General features: G+C 33.5%; 1 protein-coding gene and 1 long non-coding RNA gene across 4 annotated transcripts; one reads left to right on the top strand and one right to left on the bottom strand.

Moving 5' to 3' along the window:
* The first annotated feature begins 217 nt into the window (after positions 1-217).
* Positions 218-3,044, top strand: MTSSB (mitochondrially targeted single-stranded DNA binding protein). The gene is made up of 6 exons (XM_012982220.2): positions 218-485; positions 726-907; positions 1,020-1,228; positions 1,326-1,426; positions 2,383-2,442; positions 2,774-3,044. The coding sequence occupies exons 1-6, from the start codon at positions 410-412 to the stop codon at positions 2,788-2,790; spliced, it is 645 nt and encodes a 214-aa protein (XP_012837674.2). The 5' UTR covers positions 218-409; the 3' UTR covers positions 2,791-3,044.
* A 1,241-nt stretch (positions 3,045-4,285) lies between these two features.
* LOC148772254 (uncharacterized) lies at positions 4,286-8,073 on the bottom strand. Of its 3 annotated transcripts, none has more exons than XR_016034866.1 (3): positions 6,746-8,073; positions 5,348-6,097; positions 4,286-4,747 (listed from the first exon to the last, which is right to left on the bottom strand). It is a non-coding gene; the product is annotated as an uncharacterized LOC148772254 (long non-coding RNA). The 3 variants fall into 3 exon arrangements; XR_016034867.1 differs by having other exon boundaries at positions 7,732-8,072; XR_016034865.1 differs by having other exon boundaries at positions 6,779-8,069.
* Between the last annotated feature and the right edge of the window lie 9,287 nt (positions 8,074-17,360).

Genomic DNA, 17,360 nt, shown 5'->3' with positions numbered 1-17,360 from the left:
AATTCGAATATGAGATAAAAATAAAATACAAAGAGACATTATAGTTGGTTAGAAATCTGACTCAAAATGATAGAATATGTATTTCATGTGACCCAAGTGAGTATGTCAAATTTTAAAAAGAAGTCTAAGATATCACAAATGATGTAATTTTCTTGATAGTATTATATATTTCTTAAATTAGGGGCATCCCTAAAATATAACCATAAATTATAAAACATTGGGTAAATTAATGGTTAAAGAAAGGAGACAAAAAAAATATTTATTTGGTTCCCTAGTTTGTGTTGTGTATGTTATATTAAACCCAGACCCCTGTCTCTTACTTAAACCCTCATTCTCCTCCTCGGCTCCTCGGCTCCTTGAATTGAATACCGGCTGGCTTTTTTATTAGCAGGAAGGCAGGCTCCTAGGAATGAGTTCTCAATACCCTAAATTCATGAAGCTCCTTCCTATTCCTCACACCCCCACCCCTTCTTATTTCTCTACTCGTAAGTCTATCTATCACTTTTTCATTTTCAGCCTTTTCAATTCAAATTTGTAATTTATTTTATTTTTTTGGGGTGAAATTGATTTATGGTATTACCACTTACAATCACTGGTTTCTTTGAATAAATTTGGTGAACATATTTGAGTAGGCAATAGGCATAGCTTCAAATTGGTAGACCATGTTTTTCTTAGATTCTCTTACAATTGAATTATAAATTGATTTATTTTTTCTTCAATTACAGTGATGATGGGTGTGCAGAGGAGGTCCAATGCTTTTATCTCAACTGATGTGAATGATAACACGGATCATGGTGGTGGCCGAGGTCTCGAAATCGACGATGACGATTTTCTCCCTGACAAGGCTGAGTTACAACTTCAAGGTGTTGATCCCAGAAAAGGCTGGAATTTCCGTGGTGTCCACCGTGTACGTCCCATACCACCATCCTTTCTTTTTTCAAATTCTTCAAATTCCTTCCATGTCAACATTTTTCTAACTTCATTAGAACCATCATCATTCTATTTTTATATTTGGTCAGGCTATTGTATGCGGAAAAGTTGGTCAATCTCCCGTACAGAAGATCCTCAGAAACGGTAAAACCGTAACGACATTTACAGTGGGAACCGGAGGCATGTTCGATCAGAGGACTATAGGTGCAAATGACTTGCCTAAACCACCTCAATGGCATCGTGTTGCTGTCCATAACCCTATGCTTGGTGCTTATGCCGTTCAGCAACTTGTCAAAAAGTAACAAACACTCTCTTTTCAATTTAATTATTTATAAATATATTAAAATCTCCAAAGTTGTGTCTGTATATTAATTACTTGGAGCTTGTTTTTACAGCTCTTCGGTTTATGTTGAGGGTGATATTGAAACAAGAGTCTACAATGACAGCATCAATGGAGATGTCAAAAGCATCCCCGAAATCTGTGTGCGCCGTGATGGTATGTTAACTTACATCTTCTCTTTTATTATGTGATATCAACTTATGCATATTTATTATGATGCCTTGGAACATTGAATAACACTAAAGATGTTCATTTGACATCGATTTACAGAGTTGATTAGAATACATCATCGTGGATCATAAATTCAAGTTTGCAACTTGTATTTTCATTTCTAAATTTGTTAAATCATATGGTTGATTCGTTTTTATTAAGAACTTGTACAGTTGCATTGAAGTTTTGACCCCATTTTAAACGTAAGAATCGTGTAGAGAGGAAATATGTTAAGTTGTTGAGTTATTTGAATTCTGAGTTTCGATACTGATGGGATATGCCACTACTGTTGACTTATGATCATAGATTTATTAAATGAATCATATGGGATCTGATCTGTTGGTGGTTTATTTTGTTTAATGGCTCTTGCAATGTCGTGGGTTATGGGATTGTGAAAAAAAAAAGGAATTGTAATGTGAGTGTTTTGTTGTTGTCTTAGAATTAACATGTTGAATTTTTTATGAGTAATGCTTTATGAAACCAATTAACCCATCATTTCCTTGTCGTATAAATGCATGGGTTGATTATCCACCGTAGCAAAATTTATGAGCAGATTATATTATATAATAAATGGAAGAAGAAATAGTAGCTAATATAGGCTTCTACGTATTTACGATACGATTCAGCTCATATCATAGTGAAATTCTAAGATGTTTTCGGTTTTGGAGCCTTTGCCTCGTATTGGAACCTTGAACAGTAACAAATAGACACCACCCTCGAGCTCCAGTTTATGCACCAAGTGTGATTTATTGGAATTTATTCGAATATTTTGTAATTATTTATAGGAATTAGATGACTGAAATATATGGTTGACAAGTGATTATCACTAATTCTAGCATATAGCATTAGCTTGTGTATTGTGATGTTACCATACAGTTCATAATTGTTTTGCATATTTGCAGGAAGGGTTCGACTTATCAAGGCAGGGGAAAGTATGAGTAATATTTCCATCGATGAGCTGCGTATGTTTCTTTTTCTAATTGTTCACCTGTGTTCAATTCTTTATTGCAATTAGTATCCATGTGTTATATCGTATTGCTAAAAAACTACCTCATGTTATTTTATTGGCAAAAACCTCCCTATTTTTTTTTAAGCACACAACCCCCTAAACAGGGTACTAATTGCTAAAATTATTAAATCATAGGGGGTTTTCGCCAATAAAGTAACATAGGGTATTAATTTAGCAATTTGATGTAATAAAGGGGTACTAATTGCAATAAAATCGTTCTTTACTACATCCTCGATTATAACTGCTCTGCACCGATAGCATTTGATTAATTGTTTTGTGTGCAGGAGAAGGATTATTTTAGTGGAAGAGCAGATGATGAGTCATATTTTAACAAGTGACAGTTGATTTCAAGTGTATGTGTCCGGATGAAGAAATGTATGCGAGTATTTATAATATAGAAGGGACCTTGTAATGTATATTTATGCTTCTCTTCTATGGTTATTGGTATTTCCTTCTCTGGCAACGGGTGATGGTCTCGGATTCGCAGTTTAACACAAATTTGTAGTTTACTTGAAACTAATCGTTACTTTCCGTTCGAATTTTCATTTTTGCTTACATCGAATCTTCATGGCTTTACTGTTTTTTTTTTTGTTGGATAGCACCAGACCGGTCCTACGGTTTGAGAGGCCTATAAGACAAATACGAGGCATTTTTGTATTGTTTGTTCACGAAATAGAACTATATAAACATATTTTCATATAATAGTTAATAATTTAATTAATCAAATAATATGAGACGTTTAATTATTAAATTAGTAGAAAGAATTAGTTAAATTAGGGATTAGTCGATAGTTTTAAATTAATTGCATGAAAATAGGTGTTAGTTGCAAGAGTAGCTTGCACTACTACATGCTTTTAGTGGGTAGTTATATTTCTATTATTAAGTAGTATAAATTATGTAAATGTGGAGATTTGATAAAAGAAGTATTATGAAGTTTATTAATCAATTATCTCCCTTTTTTCTTCTCTAATTCTTTTCCTAATTCTAATTCTCTGAATTCACATTTCTCGATTTTTTCTTAATTCTCAAACTATATTTTCTTGCTCAAATTACCACGTAACATAATAAAGGGGTTAAGATATATATAGATATATATATACACGTCCCTGGTATTAGAACTAAACTCAAACTCAAATAAACATTTGTTTCACATTCTTTATTAAATTCATTCCAAAATTGTCCTTCACACACGAAAAAGAAAAAAAATCACTAAGTAATGTATTTAAGCTGCATTTATCATTTTTTTAATTTACCATTTAATATTTTAAATTTTGCATCTACCCTTTTTGTTAAATAAAAATTTATGTAGAAAATGTTTCTCTCTCTCTCTTTTTTTTTAGTATTTTTTTTCATTATTATAAAAAAAACTATTTTTTTCTACATAAATATGGAAAATTATCAAAAGATTTTTTGTTCTACTATAGTCATATATAGACAACCATAGGAACACATAGTCATTCGTAGTCACATAATTTGAAAGCCCTAGCCCCCATTGGAACTCCAGCCGCTATTCATAGTCACTTGTAGTCATCCGCACTCATCCAATATGAAACCCCAGATCCCCCACCACCGCCACTTAGACATGAACACAGTTCAGTTCGGTTCCGATTCTGGTTCCAAACCGCCGGTTCCGGTTCCGTTTTTGGAGGAACCAAAACCGAACTGAATATTTCCAGTTCCTTGCGGTTCGGTTCTTTACGGTTCCCGGTTAGAACCGGTCGGTTTTGACTATGTTTTTTTAATATACTAGTATTTATTCCCGTGCGATGCACGGAATAGTATTTCAAAAGTAAAAATAAATAAAATGACCAATTTAATACATGACTATAGCAAAAACATCAATATACAAAATGAATTGCTAATATCAACAGATAGAGCAAATAGATTTACATAACAAAGAAAAATGTGGAAATGTAGTAATCTTAGAGGGGTGGGGAAAAGAAAACTACATTGCCAATCAGAAAACATTTGTTATTAATCATTATAGTATAATACCATGTTGTCTCGTCCTCATGTTCGATTCATCAACAACTAATTCATGTGAGCACCCAACTAAATGCACCAATTATCATTTATGTAATGGAGCAGTCTAGAGATGAATCTTCTTGCTTTTGATTTCTTTTTTGCCATCCCAAATTCTCAAGATAGCAGCAATCTTCCAGGATCTTCATAGAACACCTCCAAATACAAAACTAATACAACTCTAAACAAAACTGTTAAAAGAAGCAAAAAGATATTCTCATCACCAGGTACTAAACCTGTGAAAAAACAGAGAAAAACAATATTAATATACTTGTTGTGAGATTTCTTATTTTCTGATTATTGCATATATCAGATATTAGAGAAAATAGTAAAACTTTTTTTTTTTTTGCTGAAAATAATGAGTATATGACCATGGTGTACGAAAAAACATATGTTACAGTGACACCAAATAAAATAGCAACAACTTCAAACATTTCGATTCCTTTTCTTATAGAAAGAACAAATAACTACTCATCAATTGATTCCCCAAATGTCACTGTTGATTCCCTAAATATCATGAACATTTAAAAAAATAAAATTGCTAAAAAGTTGTCTAAGAAGTGTACTAAACAAAAATAATAATTAACAGTTTTCATACAACACTCCACGGAAATTTGAAGAATTATACATCTACTTTTTTAATTATAGCATGTGAGACTGACTGTTGATAAACATCGTTGTTAAAATGAAATTTCAACAAAATAAAGAAAAAAATATATTCCAAACCTATTATTAAAGGGTAATTTTCATAAAACCCAAAAACAAAAATCTAAACGTTGATCGATTTAGGAATTCAGAGCACGCAAAATGAACTCTAAAACTGAAAGATCACTAACCATTTCTTCATTGCGATTAGGTAGTATTAAAATTGCAGCCAACGTTGACAACGGCGAAGAAATATAAAGAGAATAGGAAAACAAATTTTATGAGTGGAAAAATGGGGAGTTATTCTGAGACTTACATACATGGTTCGCCGGAACGGAACAGTGCATTGTCGCGGACACTGCCGTTCCAGTTCCATTGCAACGTCGCGACCGGAAATGACACATTTTAATTTAATTATTAAAAAGATACAATATATTTCAAATATGTTTTTAATAACGACATTACAATACAATAATATGCAAAATATTATTACAATTATTCGTTCTTCATACTATCTATATTCTATATTAAATTATAAATTACGTAAACTATATCACTATAAATATTCTATATTAAATTATAAATTACGAAAACAATATGACTATCAATATTAAATTATGCACTACAATCTTTTAGCGACGTATAAAATTATAAATTAAAAATCAACAAACATATCAAATTGTACATTGGAAAAAAAGAGTTGATGATTGAACACTTCAATTTTTTTCTTCATGACTTTGTTTATATTTTTCTCTTTTACTCTCGATCCTCCAATGCCTCTGCAATGCCTCTCTATATATATTATGTATTGAAGATAAAAGTTGATATCAATCCACGATCTGTATTACTATTAGTTCTATTATAGAGTGAAACTGTGGCTTGTGGGAGACATGGATGTGAAAGGCTATAGCCTAGAGGAGTGCATGTGATGATGTGAAAATCTGCACCCAATAGTAAAATAATATTCATCATAATACAAAATATTAGAATCCAAGAAATAATTCACAAGTCACAAGTCAAACAGTAAAAACAAGAACAGTAGAAAAGTCACGAGCCATTACAAAAAAGTTAATCAAATTAGTCATTTTTTCCTTTTTTTTAGTCCAATTATGTTTTTTTTCTTCATATTATTTCTGCTGTTTCGGCGCCGTTCCGGCACCGTTCCGGCCGTGTCGGGGCCATTCTGTGGCTCCGTCTCGCCCATCCCACCGATTTCTCGGCGATCCAATAAATCCCAGTGAAAACACCGTTTTGGTTACGGATTCCGGAACGGAGGGCACCGTTCCCCTTTCAGAATGGCCGTTCCGGCCGTTCCCACGCCGTTCCGGCGATTCATGCTTACATATATGCCGATAATGGCGAGAATTGAGGAACAATCGAAATGGAAATTGGCGGTTTTAACATTGTGGTTATATATTTTATCGTGATTTTTCTTTAATATGTAATCGTGTAGTGTAATCTAGAAATTGTGCAAAAAAATATTTCCTAAATCTAGAAATTGTGCAAAAAAACTTTCAAGTAAACAGACAAAAATACATTTAAGGCAACAAATATTTCACTAAAATGGGATTAGGGTTTCGAGGTAAAACCTTTCTTTTATATATAAAGATATCAAATTGTACCTTGGAGAAAAGAGTTGATGATTGAATACTTCAATTTTTTTCTTAATGACTTTGTTCATATTTTTCTCCTTTACTATCTATCCTCCAATGCCTCTGCAATGCTTCTCTATATATATATTATGTATTGAAGATAAAAGTTGATATCAATCCACGATCTGTATTATTATTAGTTCTATTATTCAGTGAAAATGTGGCTTGTGGGAGACATGGATGTGAAAGGCTATAGCCTAGAGGAGTGCATGTGATGACGTGAAAATAAGCACCCAATAGTAATATCAAATTCATCATAATACAAAATATTAGAATCCAAGAAATAATTCACAAGTCACAAGTCAAACAGTAAAAACAAGAACAGTAGAAAAGTCACGAGCCATTACAAAAAAGTTAATTATATATTTTTTTCCATATTTTTTCAGTTAAATTAGTCATTTTTTCCTTTTTTTTTAGTTAAAATGTAATTTTTTTCATATTATTTCTACTGTTCGGGCGCCGTTCCGGCACCGTTCCGGCCGTGTCGGGTCCATTCTGTGGCTCCGTCTTGCCCATCCCTCCGATTTCTCGGCATTCCGATGAATCCCAGTGAAAACATCGTTCTGGTTACGGATTCCGGAACGGAGGGCACCGTTCCCCTTTCGAAACGGCCGTTCCGGCCGTTTCCCACGCCGTTCTGGCTAACCATGCTTACATATATGCCGATAATGGCGAGAATTGATGAACAATGGAAATGGAAATTGGCGGTTTTAACATTGTGGGTATATATTTTATCGTGATTTTTCTTTAATATGTAATCGTGTAGTGTAATCTAGAAATTGTGCAAAATTTTATTTTTTTAATAATAATAACTTTCAAGTAAACAGACAAAAATACGTTTAGGGCAACAAATATTTCACTAAAATGGGATTAGGGTTTCGAGGTAAAACCTTTCTTTTATATATAAAGATATCAAATTGTACCTTGGAGAGAAGAGTTGATGATTGAACACTTCAATTTTTTTCTTAATGACTTTGTTTATATTTTTCTCTTTTACTCTCTATCCTCCAATGCCTCTGCAATGCCTCTCTATATATATATTATGTATTGAAGATAAAAGCTGATATCAATCCACGATCTGTATTATTATTAGTTCAATTATTGAGTGAAATTGTGGCTTGTGGGAGACATGGATGTGAAAGGCTATAGCCTAGAGGAGTGCATGTGATGATGTGAAAATTTGTACCCAATAGTAAAATCAAATTCATCATAATACAAAATATTAGAATCCAAGAAATAATTCACAAGTCACAAGTCAAATAGTAAAAACAAGAACAGTAGAAAAGTCACGAGCCATTACAAAAAAGTTAATTTTATTTTTTTTTCCTTATTTTTTTCAGTCAAATTAGTCATTTTTCCGTTTTTTTTTGTAGTCAAATTATGTTTTTTTTCCTATTATTTCTACTGTTCCTGCGCCGTTCCGGCACCGTTTCGGCGGTGCCGGGGCCATTTCGTGGCTCCATCTCGCTCATCCCACCGATTTCTCGGCATTCCGATGAATCCCAGTGAAAACATTGTTCTGGTTACAGATTCCGAAATGGAGGGCACCGTTACCCTTTGAAATGGAAATTGGCGGTTTTAACATTGTGGGTAAATATTTTATCGTGATTTTTCTTTAATATGTAATCGTGTACTGTAATTTAGAAATTGTGCAAAAAAATATTTTTTTAATAATAATAACTTTCAAGTAAACAAACAAAAAATCGTTTAGGCAACAAATATTTCACTAAATTGGGATTAGGGTTCAGGTGAAACCTTTCTTTTATATATAAAGATAACTTAATAAAATACTTTAAAAATAGTTAGTTTAAAAAAAAAAACAGTGGAAATAATACTTCAAAGACTTAAATTTTCTTTTTTAAAATGTTATAAAAAAAATTTTACTTTTAAAAAAATTGTAGGAATTAGTTTTAGTTTTAAAAATAAAAAAAGGAAAAGAAAAGAAATTGAAAGGGCTTGTACTTAATTTTTAAATTTTAAAGTTTAAAGTTAAAACTTTAAATAATTTTTTTTTATATATAACTTAGAAAAATAATTTAAAATAGTTAATTAAATAAATACAGTAGAAAGAATACTTCAAAGACTTAAAAAAAATTATTGTGTCTTTCAAAATACTTCAAAAAAATATTTTTTTACTTTTAAAAATTTTGAAGGATTTAGTTTTAGTTTTAAAAATTAAAAAAGGAAAAGGAAAGAAATTGAAAGGTTTAATTTTTAAAGAAAACTTTAAATAATTTAATTTTTTCTTAAAAAAAAACGGTTGAACCGTTAGAACGCGGGTCTAATCATCGGTTCTCGGTTCCAAAAATGGGGAACCGGAACTGAACCGATTTTCTCTGTTCCGGTTCCGGTTCTGGTCAAACCGGTTCCAATTTGGTTCTAAAACTGTTGACCCCGATTCAGTTGCGGTTCCGGTTCTAACCGAACCGGTGTTCATGTCTACTGCCGGTAACGTCATAGCCACCGCCTCCACTATTGCCATAAATACCGCACCATAAACCACTATCTCTTAAGTAGTCGCCATAAACCACCTCCACCACCGTTGGATTCCTCTCATCAAGGGCTTTCTTTGGGCTGTGATTTCGTACGATTTGCATCGCTAGATCTGTGGGCGTTCTACCGAGCGCGCGCAGGTGGACGTCGAATGTTTTGTTTGGAGGCTTATCTCCTGCTCCGTCGGTTGGAATGTGACGGGATTTATATGGTTCGATTCTCCTTGTCAAGTGATATATTTGGGCGGTGAGTTTGTAAGATTTAGATCTCTCAATCTGTTTTTATGAGTGACCTACTGTGCATGCATAATTTTGACGGGGAAGGCGATTCTTGTAGGCATAACTTCTCCACCGCTGGTTGGAATTCGACTGTTCACCTACCACATGATTCCTCTCTTCAAGGGATTTCTGTTGGTTGTAATTTGGTACGATTTGACTCACGAGATATATTTTATGATTGTTATACAGTCTTTCGCGGTGTAAGAGAGAGAGAGAACAAGATGGAGAGAGAGAGAAAGGATAGGGATGGCAATGGGGCAGGTTTTGCAATCCCCATTCCTGCCCCACTATAGAAATTCCCATCCCCGAACTTTATGAAATAGAATCCCCGAACCCGCCCCGTAAAATTCAAACGGGTACCCATCCAGAAAAATTACCATATGCATTTTTTTTAAATAATAAATATGCAATCTACTTATAAATTAAACATTTATTTCAAAAAAAAAAAAAACAAACAAAGTGCAAATTCAACTTCAAATCTCATACAAAATTTCATAAAATGAAAATATCCATCACATTTAAACATGAAATAATCCAAAACCAAACTACTTTATTTCTAATAATCCTCCAAAACATCTTCACCACCATCATCAATTTCACGATCATCATCATCTTCACCATCAAAAATATTTTGCATCGCTTTCTCAAGTACTATTTGTGAAGACGAACCTACAAGAATAAAAATAAGGGGTCATTACAAATAAGTCCATCAATGGGTACTTATTCATAAAGAGATCCAGACAAAAAACTCCTTTACAAATAAGCAAGGTTATAAAAAGCAGTAATCGGGTCGGAGGCAGTCAGGGACCGACTCACGATTAATCGGTGATAAATCGTAAATAAATCGGTTCTTAAAATTTTATATAATATATTTTTAGATATTATTTATAAATACTCAAAACATATATAAAAAGATATTTCAACATAGTTATATCTCCATCATGTATATATCCTAATAACATAATAAAAGTTTAATAATAATAAGATCATAATACATAAATATCCTTATAAAATATAAATAAAAAGACAATGTTTTTTAATTTACATTTATTCTTGAACATTCCTGGCATAAATCATTAGTTCTTTAACAATAATAGTTAACATAAACAAAATAAAGCATAAACTCATATTTTTTTTAATTAAAATCCCAACTTTTATTTTGAAGTATTAAAAAAAAAAAAAAACCGATTTTCGGCCTATTTTTACCACCGAAGTTTGATCGCCTCGGACCGCCTCACATGCAAAAAACCGTTTATTCAAACCTTTACACTAAAATCGTAAAGGTTTTGGACCGCCTCCGCCTCGGAGACCGATTAATCGGCCGCCTCGGCCGATTTTTAGAACACTGCAAATAAGTCCACATATAGTCCAAATTTTTGTAAAAGACTAAAATAGCCCCTCATACTTTAATATGCTCCAATTTCATTCTTAATTTAATTTAACCTCAATTTAACCCCAAATTTCACAAGTTATTAAATTTTGACCCAAAACATTTTTTTTTTCAAAAAAAAAATTGTTTTCTCAAAAAAAAAAATTTGACGCCAAATTCCGGCGTTGACCGGCGTTGACTTTTCGATTCTTTTTTTTTTTTCTTTTTTCTTCTGGATTTATTCGCCAGTTTCCGGCGTTGACTTTTTTTTTTTCTTTCTGTAATATTTTTATTTTCGTTTAAACAACAATATTGTTGCGATTGACAGTAATATTAACTATATTACTGTGAAATACATACAGTAAAATTAACTAAACTACAGTTTAACACAATAATATTGCTATATTAATCTCTAGCACAGTAATATTAACATAACAAAACTCATTATTATTGTCTAATAGAGTAATATTACTATGTTGACCGTTCAACAAATGTAAACATAATAAAAAGCCAAAAGAATTAATATTACTGTGAGTGAAAGTAATATTACTATAACAACAGTAATATTACCGTCAACCACAGTAATATTACAATAATAGACAATAATATTATTACATTACTCCGTGAATAACTCAAACAAACAAAAAAATCCAAACAAAATAATAATATTGATGTGGTTGACAACAATATTAGTATAACAACAGTAATATTACCGTCAACCACAATAATATTATTGTGTTTACAGTAATATTTCAATAATAGACAGTAATATTATTACGTTACTCTGTGAATAACTCAAACAAAACAAAAAACCCAAAAAATAATTATATCGATGTTGTTGACAGTAATATTATTGTGTTTACAGTTATTTTACTGTTAACGAAAGTAATATAATTACGTTGACTTATCATCAAATCAAACAAAATAACAAAGAATTAAAAATAATAATATTACGTTAATTTACTGTCAACGGTAGAACAATTACATAAATGCATTGTCAACGGCAATACAATTACGTTAATTTACTATCAGTGACAGCATAATTACGGTCAACGTTTAGCGGCGGACGTAAAAAAAAAAAATCGAAAAGTCAACGCCAGAATCCGGCTGCCAATTTTTTTTTTTTGAAAAAATAAGTTTTTGAAAAAAAGAAGTCAAAATTGGATTTTTGTGGACAAAATTGATTAAATTGGGGTTACAATTAAGAATTGGGTATAAAGGGTTGGGGGTAATATTGTCATATACATGAATGTTTCCTTTATTGATAATAACTATTAAATGGATGAGCTTATTGGTGAAAGAGATATAGCCCCTTAACCTAGAATAATATAGATGCTTGGTTGGGGGACTTATGCACAAAAACCCCTAAAAATAAAAGTAAGTTTCATGTACGAATTAAATTAAATAAAACATAAAAAAAAAAATAGTGTATGTTAACTTGCCTTTAATTTGAGCCCAAAATCAATATTGGGAACACATCAATGCCTCCATCATCTTTGAATGTAGTCTACTTCGATGTGGACTTAATAATCGATCACTTGTACTAAAGTCAACTCCGAAGCAACCGTAAATAGGGGAATAGCTAGAACATTCACTCGTAATCAATCTCAAAGTCGGGTACTTAAGTCCATTATTCTTCCATCAAGATAAAATATCAAAATTGTTACTCCTTGGTACAACGACATCTCCATGAACGGTCCAACTACACTTTTCCACACCCCCCCCCATATTCCAAAAAATGTCACCACTAGAAGATTGACTATCATCTAACACCATTGATGAAGACGATGATACACCATCACTATCCCTTTTCTTGGAGCTATACTCATCAAGTAATTTGTAGCAAATATTCTTGACTTTATCAATCCTAAGAAAAACAAGATCTCCATAATTTTTTCGGTACAAAGACTCTACTAACACCATCTTGAATTGTGGATCCAATATTGGAGCAACCCCCATAATACTTTCATATTATTAATTCAAGAACCATCCATTTTTTTTAGTCGCCTAAAAAAACATTTGGTTATGTTAGACTTCAGCTCCACCCTTCACATCTCCGGTCCGACTTCGTCGGCGATTCCTCCAAGGAATTCTATTGAACAACCTTGATGATCGGAAATAATGAGATCGTGCGTGTGTGTGAAGTGTGAAGCATGCACACAAAACAATATGAATTTGGAAGTGAGAATGATTGCCAAATAACTGCCTTTCCATTTCCTACGAATTGCTATTTATAGAGTTCTCAACTCAGATTTACTGAGCTGGATTCGTTGCCACGCGGCGAGTGACAATTGACATGCGTAACTAATGAGCTGGACTACTTATTCAGCTCACCTAACCTCTTATTAATTGCCAAACTAACCCTACTAATGTATTAAATGCTATTAGTAACCCTAATAACTACCTGATGGATGTCAATTTAACCACCATCAACATTGGCTCTTCTTGAACACCTTCCCCGATCTCGGTCGTTGAAAAATTGTTCCGCTCATCTGAAATCCCAGGGCTTGAGCCCCGGGGAGACCCTTTGACGCTCAAGTTAATTGGGTAAATAGTTCATGAAAGAGTAAAATGACAAGGAAAACGAAATAGGAAAAACCATGTGAGACATGTGATTTGATCGTGTGATTTAGTGTGTGTAGGAGTGTGTATTGTGTGTAAATAAAGGGTACCTTTTATGGAGGAAAATGTAGTGTATTTATAAGTCATATATACCTATCTTTAAGGTTTGACCTAATTCTAAGCCAATTAAGCATAACTTTATTGGGCCACAGTCCACCAACGGACTCCAAGCCCAAATGTTTATATGAGCCCAATAGTTTGCCTAATCAACCCCTATCGCTACCCTAACTACCCAACTCATAACAAGTTACCTTTGACATGATTTCAAGTGGCATGTGGTAGCGATGAGGCATTATGGAAAAGAAGAGGAATGTGACACAACGACAAATGAGGAGTGGTCTGGAGAAGAAAAATTTTAGGGTTGTGCGCGTGATGAAGAGGCGACGGAGGCGGAATTGGCGAGGCCAAGGTTTTCCGAATTGGAACTAAGAGGGGAACTGATCTCACATCTATGCTGTGATGTGCGATGGATTTTGGCGTTTCGATGTCGTTTAGGCCTTCAAAACGACGTTTTTGCCATTTTATGAAAGTTTTAAATAATTCATAATTAATTCTAGAAAATTCGGATTTGAAATCCGCAAGTTGCGATATTTCCAACTTTTTGTATTTTATTAGATTTAGGAGTTATTTCGATTTTTCCTTTTTCTTGGTAATGTTCTAGTTTTCCTAGTTTGATTAGGTTTTTCAGTTTTCATTAATATAAATAGTTCTTATAGGGTTTATTTTTTCAGCATCGTTTCTTATCAATAAAACTTATGAGTTTTCTCTCAATTGTCTGGTAGATTCTAGAGTCCTCGTGTTTTTTCATATTAGTTTGTGAAATTAATTATTTATCGCGCTTTCTTTCTGCGTCAATAGGGATCCATCGGGACGGGTCAAATTATCATCCCTAAGAGGAAGTTCGTGATTGAGATAGAGAGATATATATAGATACATAACAAAAAAAACATATATGGAGTGAAACGTGAATATAAATATTAAATTAAGATAAAAGGGCAAATTATTAAAAAAAATAATTAATGTGGAACATATTATATTTTGAAATAAGGGTGTATTTAAAAAAAAGTTTAGGATTGTCATTTAGTTCCAATAAAATTTGGTATGAGAGACTCAATATATTAAGGGCTCTTTTGCTTAGATTTGGTATGAGAGACTCAATATATTAAGGGCTCTTTTGCTTTTGTGGTAAGGATTAGTATGTTAGTATATAGGGTAAATTACACACACCCCCCTGAGGTAAGCTTAAATAACTGTAAGGTCCCTGTGGTATCGATAATTACATTCACCCCCCTGAAAGGTAGTTAAAAACTCTAACGGGATAATGCATTGGATACATTATTCCGATAGGGTTCTAATGGACTATTGGTTTCAGGAAGTGGTGAAGACAACTAAGAGTTATGGGTGATTTAAAAAATATTGGGGGAGCCATGTCACCCCATAACTCCCCATAACTCTATGTTATCTCCACAACTAGCTTAAAGTAATAGTCCATTAGAACCCAATTGGAATAATGTATACAATGCATTATCGCGTTAGAGTTTTTAACTACCTTTCAGGGGGGTGAATGTAATTATCGATACCACAGGGACCTTACAGTTATTTAAGCTTACCTCAGGGGGGTGTGTGTAATTTACCCTAGTATATATTAGATAGAGTTGTGGTGGAGATGATTGTGTAATTTTACTATCCTCTTGTTTGTTTTTTTTGAGTATATTTTTGTAGATACATTACTAACACGTTTGTTTTGTGGAAGATGATATAATTAGTGACAAATACACTAAAATGTCTTTTTATAAGAATAATAAATTGACATATAATATATTCGTAACATAAAAATCAAAATTCGGTTTCTTTACTGAAGAGCTTCACGCAGTCGTTCAGTCGATTTCTTTCATTTTATCCTCAATCGATTCTTCTCCTAACTAATATATTTGGAGATGAGCTCTGGGTCCACCAACGACGTCGGTGGAAGCGCATCTCACAAAAAATTTCGTGAAAACGGCTACATCCCAAAAGTTTTTGGTTTTTGTGGTTGCAATTTGAAGTTGGGTTTACAAACTTTTTGGACAGATAAAAATCATGGGCGTCGATTTATCTCGTGTCCTCGAAGAGGTGTAAGTATTACGAATTTCTGTTATTGTGGTTCAATATTTGTATTTTGGGGTTTCAAAGTATTATGGTTTCAATTGGGTACTTCTTTTGTTTACGAATTTGCAGATCCCGCTATATTGGGGATCTTTTGACATATAAGTGTTATCATTTAAAATGACACTACACCAAATAAGGGATTTTCTAACAGCACAAATTTAAGATTTCTAATGGATATTAGCCGTTAGAAAGTTCTAACAGATATATCCGTTGGAAGTATAGTTCATATGTTACTATTAATAATAGCATAATTGTTTTTATTTTTTAAGTGAATTAATAAATTGCTAACGGTTTGTCTCCGTTAGTAATAAGTAAACTTCATATATAATTTATGTTTAAATATAATTAGTATTCAGATTAATAAAAATAAAATAAAATAACATATTTTTCTTTTTTTGTTTCCTTTAAAATTTAATTTTTCCTTCTCTCTCTTTAATGACTTTTCATCTTCGTTCCTTACACGTTTCTTTCCCCTAAAAAAAGTTAAAAAATCAATTCTCAATTTCTCCAAATACGCTTCACTCTTCTCTCTGTATCGAACTGCCACAAGTCCTCTTCTCTCTCAAACTGCCGCAAGTCCTCTTCTCTCTCGAACTGCCGCAAGTCCACCACGACCCATCTCTCTTAACTGCCGTAGTAGCTGCCAATCGACAGGAGGAAAGGTGCGTTGGTACTAAATTTCGTAAAAGGGGATTTTAGTGTACCCTTATAAATAGAATATATTACTTGAATTTTTTGTTATTATTTTTGATTGTATGAATAATTAATCAAGTGATATATTTTATTATTTAATTTAATTAGAATTAGTCAAATGATATCTTAGTGGGTAGTTTTTTATTAGTGGCCATGAATTAAATTAGTGGGTTAGTGTGGTTAAGGGGTTACTCGGGTGGTAGGTTTGAACTCATTCCTTAAGGTACGTCCTATTAACTAACCAATACTACAACATGTATTCTCTGGACTATTTTCTATGATCAGCACGTCTGACTTGAGCGTCAGAGGGGTTTCTGCCGGATCAACCCCCGTCCTAGTTCACGTGTTCTATGATCGCAGGTATCTCAAGGTCATCAAGCTCGTGAGCCAGTGATCCACTCTGCTCTTCCAGCTCATCCTACTTCAACTCTCTAAGGTGATCTATCTTTAGCATCATCATTTTGGCGCCGTCTGTGGGAAGGCAAACACAATCACGTAGTGCACATGATGGCCTTGAGACATCTGCTCAGGGGAGTGTGACACTGTTAACAACCTCCCATCTCGTCGAGGCTCTGGCTTACCACTTCCTCCTCCCCATGCTCGTGATCCACCACGAGATCCTCCTCGTGATGTCCCACTAGATCCTCAACAGGATCCACTTCTTCCCGCCCCTCGATCGGTTGAGACAACCGAAGAGGCTCTTCAACGCTAGCAAGGGTTATCAACTCCCTGGGGGTTTATAGTGCCCCCAAAATATTTCGTTCGCCAAGGGTTATCGACTCCCTGGGGGTTTACAATGCCCCCAAAACATTTCGTTCCCCATGGGTTGTCCACTCCATTGGGCCTACCTCCGCCCCCCCCCCCCACCCCCCTCCCCCCTCGAACGGTTCAGATAATCGAAGAGGACCTTTAGCGTATGATCGTCGAACCTTTAACAAGATCAACTTCT

This window comes from Erythranthe guttata, chromosome 2, assembly GCF_056151865.1.
Source record: "Erythranthe guttata isolate IM_541 chromosome 2, IM_541, whole genome shotgun sequence".
Classification (NCBI taxonomy): domain Eukaryota; kingdom Viridiplantae; phylum Streptophyta; class Magnoliopsida; order Lamiales; family Phrymaceae; genus Erythranthe; species Erythranthe guttata.
This window is presented reverse-complemented; position numbering and strand designations above follow the sequence as displayed.